We start from the raw sequence: 12615 nt of genomic DNA on the forward strand, positions 1-12615 counted from the left end.
CAGTTGTGAAAGAAGTACTAATATCTTTTACCTAAGTAAAGTAGTAATATCACAGTCTGAAAACACACTGTTACAAGTAAAGAATCTTACTTAGACAAATGTACAACAGTTCTAGCATTAAAATATGCTTTAAGTACAAGTATTATGCAGAATGGCCCGTTTTAAAATACTATATACTATATTACTGGATTATAATTAGTGATGCATTAATGTGTTTGCCTCTTTCGTGCTTCAACTGGCAAAGGCGGAGCTCATTTCAACTATATACTGCAGGGTGGATTTATCTATAACTAGAAGAGGTCACTCAGTAAAGAGCAGATCTCTGCCAGGCGACCTGGTAAGAAGATTTGGATGTAACCCCTTTGTAATCACCAACATTTTGATTAGTAACTGACATGCAATTTTTGTGAGCAACTGTAATGGATTACAGAATAGTGTTACTGAGTTATCATGTTCCTGAGAGATGGTTGGACATTTGGTGACTTTTTTTTTGGAGAGACGGTGTACATTTTGTATTATACTAATCTGAATCTGCAAAGTAACAAGTAAAGTTAAGAACAGTTATCAGATCAATGTAGTGGAGTAAAAAGTACAGTAGTGGATTCTAAAATGTAGTTGAGTAGAAGAAGAAAGTAGAGAAATATTCAAGTAAAGTGCAAGCTTCAAAATTGTACTTGAGTAAATATACTTAGTTACTTTACACCAGTGCAGGACATGGAACCATATCTAGTTAAACAAATGAATAATATTTTTCACTCATTTTGGACTGAATCCCTGCAAATCTCAGGTAATAGAAATCAATTGCGGATCACCTTGTAAGTTTTAATTTGAAAAATGGTATTTCTGCAAAAATATAAGCCCCAGACAGAGTCTGCAGATTTATTTTTACAGTTTTCAGTGGTGATCCACAATACAGATCTCCCTAATTCTGTGGAATGATTTTTTTGTTTGTTTGTTTGTTTTCTTTCTAATGTGATAGACAGTATTGATTTAAGATGACAAACTTTTTCTGAGCAAAAATTAGCACACAATACTTTAAAATAAGTGAGAATTACCTCAAGCAAGGCTGAGAAGAAATATTTAGTAGTTTAATAGAATTTTTAAATTTGAGATTTTGTGAAAATTTTCAAAAGTCAACCAAGCATGAAATGTAAGACACATGGCTACGAAAATGAAGGTTCAATGTGGAGCAGAGAAAGCAAAAATTAATTTTTGAACACAGTAATCCTTAATCATTTATCTCTAAACAATTCCCACTCCAACACAATATAAAACAAATATATTAATAAATAACTGACAATGTTACATGGTAATATGAAGAATCTCTATTATTTAAAAATCTGCAGAAAATATGTGGAAATTTAATAAAGCCTTACAAACCAAAGTCATGGCTGTTTTAGGCCATTGAAAGCAAAGGGTGTGTGGCTGTAGACATGCAAACCAAGTGTCCCTCAACTGATGCAGAGAGCCAAGGGATGAATGTGTGATAAATTATGTAAGGGGTCAAGGATCATAAATGCTGTTGAACATTGATTGTTTAGAAACATTTGAAGCAGATAATCTCCTTTGGGACACACACTAGATGCTCAGGAGTCTGGTTGCCAGCAATATTAAGTTTTCAAAAGTCCTCAGTAATATATTTCACATTGTTCTGAACCTATTTGTTGTGCCAAAAAAGAATCTTTGCAGTGGGCCAGATTTTGCTCATGCCACCTTGTCTAAATGTGCAGAGTGCCATTTCCTGGACACAGGCAGATAAGCTGTGATGCAGGAGTAAAACAATACCTCTGTTACAAGCAATTCTTCCTGAATACAGAGTGGCTGACAAGTGAATAGCAATGATTCACATAAATGAATGTGTGAATGAGTCATCAGGTTTTCAGATGACCACCTCAGAGGCTGTCTTGACTAAAAAGGTTTGTGACTTCATTCAGCACCGTTCTACTCTTTCACGCTCCCTTGTATCTCTTTCTCTCTCTCTCTCACACACACACACACACACACACACACACACACACACACACACACACACGAACCGCTCACAATTCACAGAGTAGCATTGTCCTGCCGTGAGATGTGTAATGGAAAAGATAAATGGAGGATAAAGCTAAGGTGACAGGATCGAGCATGCATGTGTGTTTGCGTGTGTGTCTGTGTGTGTGCCTGCATGTGTGTACTGCACAACAGACCAGCAAACCATCTGCTCATCTCCTCTTAATGAACAAAGCAAACAGCAGGAGTCAAGGCTGTCTCCAAATCTGGAGTCTCTTTATTGGTAAGCGCACACAAACACACACACGCTCACATACACATCCACACATCCCCGCGCTGTTTAATCTGATTATCTTTGATTGAGAACAGGGGCAAAGCAACCTTTTTAGACCTCACTCCTACATCAGTGACAGAGAAGGTCTGAAACACAATTAGCAAGCTGTTCCCGAGCTCTGCTTTGCAGTCACATCTGACCACAGGCAGCCAAATAGACCTAATGGGTGGGAACTAACCAATGGGAACTAACACGCTACTGCATCTGTGGATGATGGGGAAATGCAACACTATTAGACAGCTGTTCGCCATATCTTTTCAAATGTACTTGGACGTAACATAAGCATTGGATCAATTGGCTCAGGCGCAATCACAGCCAGCCATGAAGGTATATGCACAGTTTGATGTGAATAAAACTGGCAGCCTGGAGTGTTAAGACAAAGCAGGGCCTCTGCAAAGGAAGTCTGGACCTTGACAAGATATGACACTGTGTGCATGAGGCCAGAGGACCATAAGAAAAAGTCATTAATCTGGACTTTGTAAAGCCACATCCTGCTCATGGCCCCAAGGATAATTAACACTGTTACCACTCTGTCAGAGAGCTGACCACATGGCTTCAAGACATGAAACACTCCCTGTCTGCTGCTTCTACACACATCCAACCAATAACTACATATTGCATACTGTGCAAGTGGTCATAGATGCAAAGGCTAAAGCTCAAACATTATAAGGCCAGTGCTTCAGGGCCTGAGGTGCGTAAGAGAACAACGGGGTGGCATCATGGGTAAGGAGACTGACCTTCATTGGGAGGATGATCTGGCTGCGGCTTCCCCCCCGAAATGCCTGTGAGGAAGACACTAAATCCCAGCTGCAGGGCTGCTGCAGTTGTTAGATCAGTGGTTTGTAACCCTGGAGATGACCCTGCTCTCACTGCTGTGTGGATGCACTATGGTGAGGTGTGCAGGGACCATGATCTGTCTGACCTTTGTTTTTATATTCACAAAAAAGGGTCTCTGATATTTCCTGATTCCTAATAAATACCTTGACAGTCATTGTTAATTTTCTAACTAGTGGCTCTATCCTTAAACAGCACCTGATTTTTCATTTTTATATCACCAACAATACTTTTTTTTAACCTTTTTTTTTTTTTTTTACGTTTACAGGTTTTCTTGACTTCATTTATATTTAGTTTTTTTGTTTCGCTAACTTGTGTATTATTTTTTAAATGATCATTACTTTTATTATTACCTAGTGGTAGCAGAAATGTATTATTGCAGACCCAGATTCATAATCCAATTTTATTATTTTTAATTTGATCAATAAAGCACTTTACAAGTCCTTTGGTTTCTAAAATGAATTAGATCATAGTTTCAGGTATGGGTATGAGGACCTCCAGAAGTCTGTAGCATTCTGCCAAGAGGTCTGTGAAAAGTTTTCATTTTCATTAATTTAAATGCTTTATAAATGTAACATATTAATGCATTTATTTATTTAGAAAAGGCATCATGATAGCCTGTATTTATCTATGATCTTTTTTGCAAATATAGGCGTATTATTGTTTTTAACATGTTTTTATTACCCCTTATATTTTCTTTCATTTACATTTTATATATATCTTATATTTTTTATTGTGTGCTTTTTAAAATAATCAGAAACAAACAAACTCTCTTGTTGACATGTTGCAAATATTTTTTAATACATGTCTTTCTAGTACATTTCTCTTGAGTAGTTATTTCACATAGCTGAATAGAAATGTGAAAAATAGGCAAATCAATCAAAGGGACATGCATGGGGGAGCTGGTATATCTTCTTTGACTGAGAAAAAAACACAGAACGTCTCAATTGGATGAATTAAAGTCTTTAAAAAAAAAAACTAAAAAATGGAAACTGCTTTATTATACAGTTGCATTGTGAGAAACCTTTCATGGAAGCACGATGTTTAGATAGGGTCATGAGTAAAAATGTCTATGGTCCTCATCTTATCCTGACCTCAGATCAACAGCGCCCTCTACAGGCCTGGTTTATCCTATAGTCAGCTGAAAGCGAAAGAGAACCTTGTGGGCTTGTCGGGCTCCTGTAGGAGATTCCCTTTCCCCCTGTCTCTTTCTCTTCACAGTCACAGCATGGATCCACTGTCCAACTTTATTTCGGTGTTTTAGTGTTAGTTTCGTACTGCCGTGTGATTAACGGTCTTCATCTGGATTCAGTAACCTACCAGGACGCCATGTTTACCACCACTGGCTCCCGGGGCCTCTGTAAGTATCCCGGATCCTCCGTTAAACGACAGCCGGGTAGCCGCTGCCCTCTCACCGCTGCTCCTGTTGGTTTCAACGGTAACGGCTAGCTAAGCTAACTGGTGTTAGCATTCCGCTGTCATTCATTTACAAGAGACAGTATCTGTCACTTACAGCTGTGTTTAGCTATAAGCGACCAACAACCCAACGTTTCAGCTTCCTTTTACAGTCAGTCAGTTATTTCGACTAAGGCGTCACTGTTAAAAATAATCGTTTTTTAAAGGGCATCCTCTGAATAACCAGCTAATTTTGCATTACTGAGGGGTAGGGCATAGATGTGTCTTCCTGCCTCGATATACAAATTAGCTGCGTCTCTTTCGTCCATCAACACACCTTTTTCCTAATGTACCTGAAAATATGCAAAGCTGCTCACTGAGGGAGGCGACAGTGTCACTGTCGTTGTAAACTATTTATTGTGTGCATGTGTGTGTATACAGACAAGGCTCCACTGTCTAAAGGCCTCCTGCTGGTTCTCAATGGGCTGACTGTGATGCTCACCCTGCTGCCACAGTACCAGGACCTGTTCGTGTACAACCTCCAGGCTGTCACACAGCAGCACCAGGTACGTCTCCTCCAGTATCTGTCTGTGTGTACAGATAATGAGAGACTAAAACCGACCCCCAGTATCTTTAGGTCGTCCCACATTATTCTGCTTTTAAACACCATAGACACACACATTGTTTTCCTTGGAGAGAAGAGTACAGTAACCATCATCAGAACAAGGGTTTCAAAAAAGACCAGTATTCACGTTGGCTTAGACCCTGTCCAGCAGGGGAAATAAGCTTTTAAAACAGAGACCTCATGATTTAATTGGCCGACTGATTAATCAGGCTGATTTTCTGGCATTTTGAGATAATCCGCATCGGCCAGTTCTCAATCTCACAATGTTGATAAACAAAAAAAATGTCTGCAGACTAGTGGTGTAATGATCTCAATTTTAAATCGAAAATGGATTGAAATCAAAAGCAGGATCGACAATCCTCCCTGTATATTTTTTCTGCTGCAAAGCACTGTTAACTATTAGCTATAACACTCATAGCTAATAGTGTTGCTATAAACAGCCTTAATTTTGTTAAAAATGTTAATGTTATTACGTTTCTCCCATCCTAAATGATAGCAAATATAATCTTAAACTGTTACTGGCTTGTTACTGTGTAAAATGTATATTATGTTATAATGTATATGAATGATGTCACTTCTGACACACTGTTCCCCACTCTCCATTAAATAGCAGTCACATTCTGAAAGCTGCAGCATAACTTAATGTATTCTTCTATTTCATTAATTCAAAATTCCATTGTAAACAACATGTTACTGGCAAACGTAAATCGTGTATATTAGATCGGAATGTGTATGGAATAATGGAGTTGTACATAATTTCTTTGATTTGATGTCAACATTATAGTGACCATCATCTGTCCTGCTGTCTAAATATCTGCATTGACCATTGGAAAACAATGACTGAAAATACATTTTTGGCCGTTTGACAATACCATTTTAACTCAAGCTAGCTTTAAGCAGAACTTTAAACCACATTTCATGGTGTTCACCACCAAATGGCATTTGCACAGTTTTCATGATGTTGACTCTGTTATCAAGTGACCCATTTAACCTAAGGAACCACATGATAACAGGATTAATAGTGTGAACTATATCAGTGAAACTGTAAGTACCCTGGAGAATGAACCCAAGAAACTGACAACATCAGCTGTTCGTGATCAGCGGACCAAAGCCGGTCACAGCATCAACTGGTACAGGACACAAAGGTCATGAAGCCCATTCACACCTGATTATGGATTGCACTCTCAACTTTATACACAACCACCTGTTCTCATGTAACCCAAGTTCCATACTTAAGTCAAATAATGACATGTGAGCCAGTTCCATTTGCTGGTGAAGACCATGAGATGCAGTTTAAAAGCTACTAAGGGGACCTACATTTAATATTATTTTGTCATACTGTTGTAAAAATGATTTGATATTGAAATGTAGTGTTTCTTGGTGGGTCTGATATGTGAGGGAGGGCATAACATGTAAATTATAAACACTGTTATTAGAAAAGATTGTTACACAAAGTTATTATGTAGTCTGTCTTCTGTTGTGCATTGGGTGTATGTGTGTATGAAAAACTTTTTTCTTCCTCTGTACTGCAGGTGTGGAGGTTTTTGTTGGGCAGGCTGGTCTGTCTGGACGTGAAGGACGCCTTCTGTAGCAGCCTGCTCATCTACAACTTCCGAATCTTTGAGAGGAGGTTTGGCACCAGGAAGTTTGCTGTAAGTACCAAAACCATTGAAAGATGAATATGGATATAAATCCAATAGAAATTTAATAAACTATGTGGTATTCTTAGCTGAACTAGATTGGTTCAAAACTTACATATGGATGGATTTAATGTGACGATTGCCATTTCACACAGTGTCACACATCAAACATGTTCTGTGACACTGGGTTTTCTGTTTTTGTCATTGGAGCCTGGTAACTTTTAGGAGAGGGATATAGCAGCTATTTCTGGTTAAACAAAAACACTCAAAAAAGGTTATCTCTGTAGCAATCCTTTTTGCTACAAAGATAAACCTTAAATTTACAGTAGCAGTCTATGGCAAAACAAGCACTTTAAGTAGACTGTTAGTGGCTGTCCCTCAATACCGGACCAATTTCTAAAATTTTTGTCCCCATTAGTCACATAGACACAAAAACACAACTTTAAATTACCCTAACAACTTGTAGCAATTTCATCTTTTAGGGAAGAAGACAAACAAGTTCCTCATCTGGCATAAAGCAGTTCTCATTAACTTGCTGTGTAAACAAATAAAAATATTTGTTACTGACTTTGTAGGGAAATTTTTGGAGAGATGGACAAGACTTTTGTTTTCTTGGTATGTGTAGTTCTAATAATCTCCTCAATTTCAGTCCTTCCTTTTGGGTACTTGGTGTCTCTCTGCACTGTTGGACTTCCTGCTGGCCCAGGCTTTCCAGTTTCTGTTTGACTATGAGGTGGAGGAACTGCCTGCAGGACTGTGAGTTCTTTGGTCACTCCGGCTGACAAATGCATGTGCTGCATCTCTGAAAAGAGAACAGCTTTGTTGCCACTTTCATAGCCTCTGAGGATCCTGCAATTAAATTATGAACATGCTGGTGTTTTGTTAGTTGTTTTGTTGGGTGTATGATGTTTTGAAACAAAGTTCAAACCAAGGTTATTTAAGTGGAACATCTTTATTTTTCATCCCACATGTCACCATGTAAGCCTTGGGCAGTATTCATTTTTAAATTTCTTAATCCCCTCCCTGCATTATATTTGGGTATTTGGTATTTAGATGGTGGTGGACTGTGACAGCTGCATACAATCCACCTCCACAAAAGAGAGGAAATAAAAATGCGTTGCTTGACAAATTTGAAATAATAAGTTATTATTCAGAGAAGGCCAGCACCCCGAAACCCAACATTTCCTGGATTGTCTGAAACCATGCACTGCTAAATATCAATTAAATGTTATGTTAATGTCTTGTAAACACCTGTTTTAGGGATTTATATTAAGCTGCTGAGAACAAAGTCTACTAATTACATTGAGAAGTTTGACATTTAAGTTTGAAATGTTCATATTTCTGTTTAAATTCTCTCTCTTTTCTTCTCTTACCATCCTCTTGACCCTTTCTCCTCTTACAGGCTCGCTCCAGTCTTCTCTCTGTTCGTGCCTTTCTACCTGTTGATCCCCAGGATGCCAGTCACCCAGGTCCTGGGCCACATCCACATCACCAACAAGTCTCTGGTCTACATAGTAGGCTTGCAGGTAAGCCTGTGATCTGCGAGTCTGGGGATGTATGTATCTATTTTGCTTCCTCTTTTTTTGTTTATGAATTCATGGAGAATACTTTCCAGTTAGTCTGATCTTTTGTTGTCCTCTCTCCTATTTCTCTGACACAGCTGTTGACTTCCAGCCCCTTCATGTGGCTCCTTGCGCTCAGTGGGCTGGTGAGTAGCCAAATTCTTTATGTCATTTACAGCATATACAGCAAATGTACGGATACTTAAAACAAAGATGCAGAGGTTGGTGCTAAATTTCTGTTGTTTGGCACTGTGACTTCACTTTACACATAAATAATTTCATACATTGAAATGTCGCTTGCGACTTCAAGACTATTTAACGTTTTTATGAATGTGTCTTTCAGATTTCAGGTGGACTGTACCACTCCAATGTTCTGTGGTTACAGAAGCTCCTCTTTGTACCTGTTTGGGTGTCTCGTATTGGACGGTACATTTTGGAGCCTGTCTTCTCAAGTGAGTCCAACCGTTAGTAATCACATACACAAATCCTGTGTAAATCCTTTGCACGGTGACCAGTGTTGCAGGGCCTGACGTAGAGTTGTTGTCTCTCTCTGTCTACATGAGGAATAATATGTGCACATTTTAGGCATTTGAAAAGTGCATGATGCAGAATGACATAAAACATTAATATATGCTCAATTTTCCTTCATATTTTTTCATTTGCCTTCATTAACCTAAAGGAAAAGTAAAACTAATGTTGCAATTATCACCTGTCTTATAAAGATTCTCTCTGCTAGTAAAAGTTAGGCTTATATTCCAGATTTATTATAATATTTACAGTTAGGCTAAAGTCAAGTAGTCATGTAACCAGTTTTATAGATGCCCTTCATTAGCAAACAGGATAGTAGTTAATCCTTAAAAAAAATCAGATTTCACTGACGTGTTTAATGGAATCCAAAGAGGGGATTTACGGGTCAGTGGTATAATCTTTAAACACTAGTATGAAAGCACACAGTGTATATTAAAAAAAATTTACTGACTGAAGATGTGCTTTTTCACATTAAAGGCATCTATGTTTTGTGGTGCAGAGATATATACTGAAGGTGGCATGCTAACCAGTTAGCCATGGCCCATCCTGTCATGTTGCTCCTCGGGAGATGATAGTTTGATCCTCCCATAATTTCTGCTGTGAGACATATGCGAAAGGTGTGGTTGCCATTTTCTCAAACAAAAATAAAAATAAAATAAACTCTCAAATTATCGAGACAATGAATATTCTTATATCTACTGTCTGTAATAAACTGTACACCATTAAGTTTCTCTCTTTTACCGAACTAAGACAAGCTAGTTCATAAAACACGCTTCAAACTTGACAGAAAAAAAATTAAACACACCAGAAACATCCTGGTTTGTCTTTCTACTGTTATATAATAATCACCAACTCTGGTTGGGTTGAAAATAAAGCTACACTAGATACAGGGCTAGCTTGCTACAGGGCTAACCGAGCTAACAACAGCTCGTAGGCTAGTTACAGCCAACAACAGTTACAGCAGAGAGTATTGTGAGCAGCAGGCAGCCATTATTCTGGTGATATGCTGCCCCTGTTTGTTTGGATTTATCCTTAACAGGTGTCCATATTTTACACATTGCCCCTTTAATGTCCAAACAATAGGATATCAATGCGCAGTGTAGGACATCTAAAATATTTATTCTATTCACAATCAGTAGATGTCACCAACACCGAAAAAATCCTTTGTAATAACTAAATTTTACGTGTTACACTTTACCTATTAATGTACCAGTCTTTTACAGAGTGTTACATACTTCCATTGTTAATGTGTTATGAACGTCTGTGGTCGATTAGGCACCCAGCCAAGCAATGAGACGCCCCTGGGAATGGGTGCAACTCTGGACATCCAGAGGCAGCAAAGGATGGACCTCCTGGACCAGCAGCTGCTGCTGGCTCAATACAACGAGGCCAGGAGGAACGCCAGGCACCAGCCACAGGTAGGTGGACACACACACAGACTTACTGCAGCAACAATGAACAAACTGATGAACAAATTTAGGGCTGAAACGATTACTCAATTAACTCAGTTACTAAAAGTCATTGATGCATTGAGCCTTTGTTTAATCCAAACAAAGCACAATATTGGTGCAACAGAGTGTAATTTGTCCACAACACTGACTATATTTAACAAGCATAGTATGAAATGCAATTGAACTGTTGTTTTTACTTTTTAAAGTACTAGTTCCCCTGCGCTGAAGTGAAAAGACCAGACAGATGCGTGTGTGTTTTACTGCTACTACTACTTTACTACTGTTATATACTACTAGTAGTACTACTACTTTAAGTGCTCTGTGTGGCATCAGAGTCGTAAAAAAAAAAAAAGGAGACGCAACTGATGGGCAAACATTAAAAGAGACTACAGTGTGTAGCATTATAATACTACAAATGTAGTAATTATCTATCATATTAATTACAGTATGCTATAATACAATAGAGTATAGTATTAGCAGTATACTGTACAATATATACATTTTTAATTTCCAAAGAAGGAATCCTATTACTGTTCATTTTAAGAGACTTCTCTTATTTTCTCTTTGTATATTTACTAATGCTCTTTAAAAAGCAAAAGTATTTCTTATCCCATTATTTGATTAATCGAATTGAATAATCAGAATACTCAATAAATAAAATCATTCATTGCTGCAACCCAAAAACTGATCCCTCACAAACACACACAACGTCAGGACTTCATTCACTTCAGCATCAGATGCCAGTAGTTGCAGATTTGCTAACTGTACAATCTCATATATGTACAGAGTATTTCATTTTGCATCTGTGTGTGTGTTTGTGTGTGTGTATGTGTAGTCTGGTTTGTTACAGTGGACCAGGTTGTTTCCCTCCCTGAGACACAGAGGACAGAACCGACCTCCAATGCAGCCCCGCCCCCAGGCTCAGACTCCTCCATCCACACAGCCGCCACTGTTGGACAACTCTCCTGTCGCAGAGGAGCAGGTGGGCGTTAACCTGTGTGTTATTCTGTGTCCTTTGCAATGTTTTTTCGCCAGTAGTTTTAGTTAACTGCATCATTTCCAGATATTTTTCTCACATTTTAACACCTCAATGACTCAGAATCTAGACTAGACTAACAGACTACTAACATTTGCTCACCAAAACTTGATTTTCTGGCCCACCTACACCTCACGTTGTACAGGGCAGCCTTATTACATACTCCCAGGTGAAGATTTATCTGCTTCCACTGTCTTAGCTCATGTCTCTCAACTGATGTTTTATTTGTTGTTGTTGTCCCACAGGTTGCACGGTTGGTGGAAATGGGCTTTTCCAGGATTGATGCCCTTGAGGCCCTCAGAGCTTCAAATAACGACATCAACATGGCAACCAACTTCCTCTTGCAACACTGAGACAGAAAGAGACAGCTCAGTGAGAAAAACAGAGGTGAATGAGGACAGAGAGAGAAAGCGTGAAGAGAAGCAACAAAAGCAGAGGAGCAAAAAGCAAAACAGAGAGGAAAAAGTTGGAGATTTGTACAGATAATCTGAAGGCTGTGTCACTGCTCCCTGAAGCAGTGTTGGGCTGACCCAACCTGAACTGAGCCCGACAGCAGGCTGACTAATGGAGAAGTGTGAAGCACAAAGTGGGAGACATTTATGTCATAGCTTTCTGATGGCCGTCGTCGTGTGAAACGGGTGCCATTGCTCAAGGCAGACGAGTTAGACCTCTAACTCTGAGGGGGTTCCCTTTGAAACATATACAGAAACCAAACAGGTCAGAGCTTTCCTCACAGTACATCTTAAAAACACCAGTCTTCAGTCGAATGGAGGGAATATAAAGTGGGTTCTTTCTTTAAAACAGAACTGATGCTGAAGCACACGAATCGTCTGAGATCCCACGCGCCCTCTCCATATGGACACCATCTTATAGCTATGTTAAACAGAGTTTTATATAACCAACTGTCATGTACTGCCACTCTACTTCCAAAATGGCTACAGTGTAACCAGCATCCTAGAGCCTGGAAATAACATGCATCCTGGGTGATCTGATCAAAAGTGGACAGCTCTGTATGAGTTCACACCTGGCATTAGCCTCAAGTGACCACTTGTGATTGGATCTCACTTCCCTGCTCTATATGCAAATAAAAACTGTCAGTTGTATGTACATTACTGCCCATTTTGCTTTTTTAGTTCAGTGTCACACTAAACTGCTCTGTCTGCTCACAGTGAGCCTCATAATTTACCTGCGCTGTCAGCAGCATGACAGAGATGCTCT

General features: G+C 39.0%; 1 protein-coding gene across 1 annotated transcript; it reads left to right on the top strand.

Annotated features, from left to right (window-relative positions):
* Positions 1-4190: 4190 nt before the first annotated feature.
* Positions 4191-12356, top strand: ubac2 (UBA domain containing 2). The gene is made up of 10 exons (XM_084736270.1): positions 4191-4520; positions 4997-5121; positions 6713-6832; positions 7470-7576; positions 8223-8346; positions 8481-8528; positions 8726-8834; positions 10186-10328; positions 11197-11343; positions 11643-12356. The coding sequence occupies exons 1-10, from the start codon at positions 4490-4492 to the stop codon at positions 11748-11750; spliced, it is 1062 nt and encodes a 353-aa protein (XP_084592396.1). The 5' UTR covers positions 4191-4489; the 3' UTR covers positions 11751-12356.
* The last annotated feature ends 259 nt before the right edge of the window (positions 12357-12615 follow it).

Source organism: Lutjanus erythropterus, chromosome 14 (genome assembly GCF_056507025.1).
Source record: "Lutjanus erythropterus isolate fLutEry1 chromosome 14, fLutEry1.hap2, whole genome shotgun sequence".
NCBI lineage: Eukaryota > Metazoa > Chordata > Actinopteri > Lutjaniformes > Lutjanidae > Lutjanus > Lutjanus erythropterus.

What these genes read in the sequence shown, in the direction of transcription:
- ubac2 (XM_084736270.1), top strand. Translation starts at nt 4,490, where the DNA reads ATGTTTACCACCACTGGCTCCCGGGGCCTCT. An exon ending in GAGGAACTGCCTGCAGGACT is followed by an intron (nt 7,577 to 8,222) that starts GTGAGTTCTTTG and finishes CTCCTCTTACAG; the next exon opens with GCTCGCTCCAGTCTTCTCTC. An exon ending in TTTGGAGCCTGTCTTCTCAA is followed by an intron (nt 8,835 to 10,185) that starts GTGAGTCCAACC and finishes GTGGTCGATTAG; the next exon opens with GCACCCAGCCAAGCAATGAG.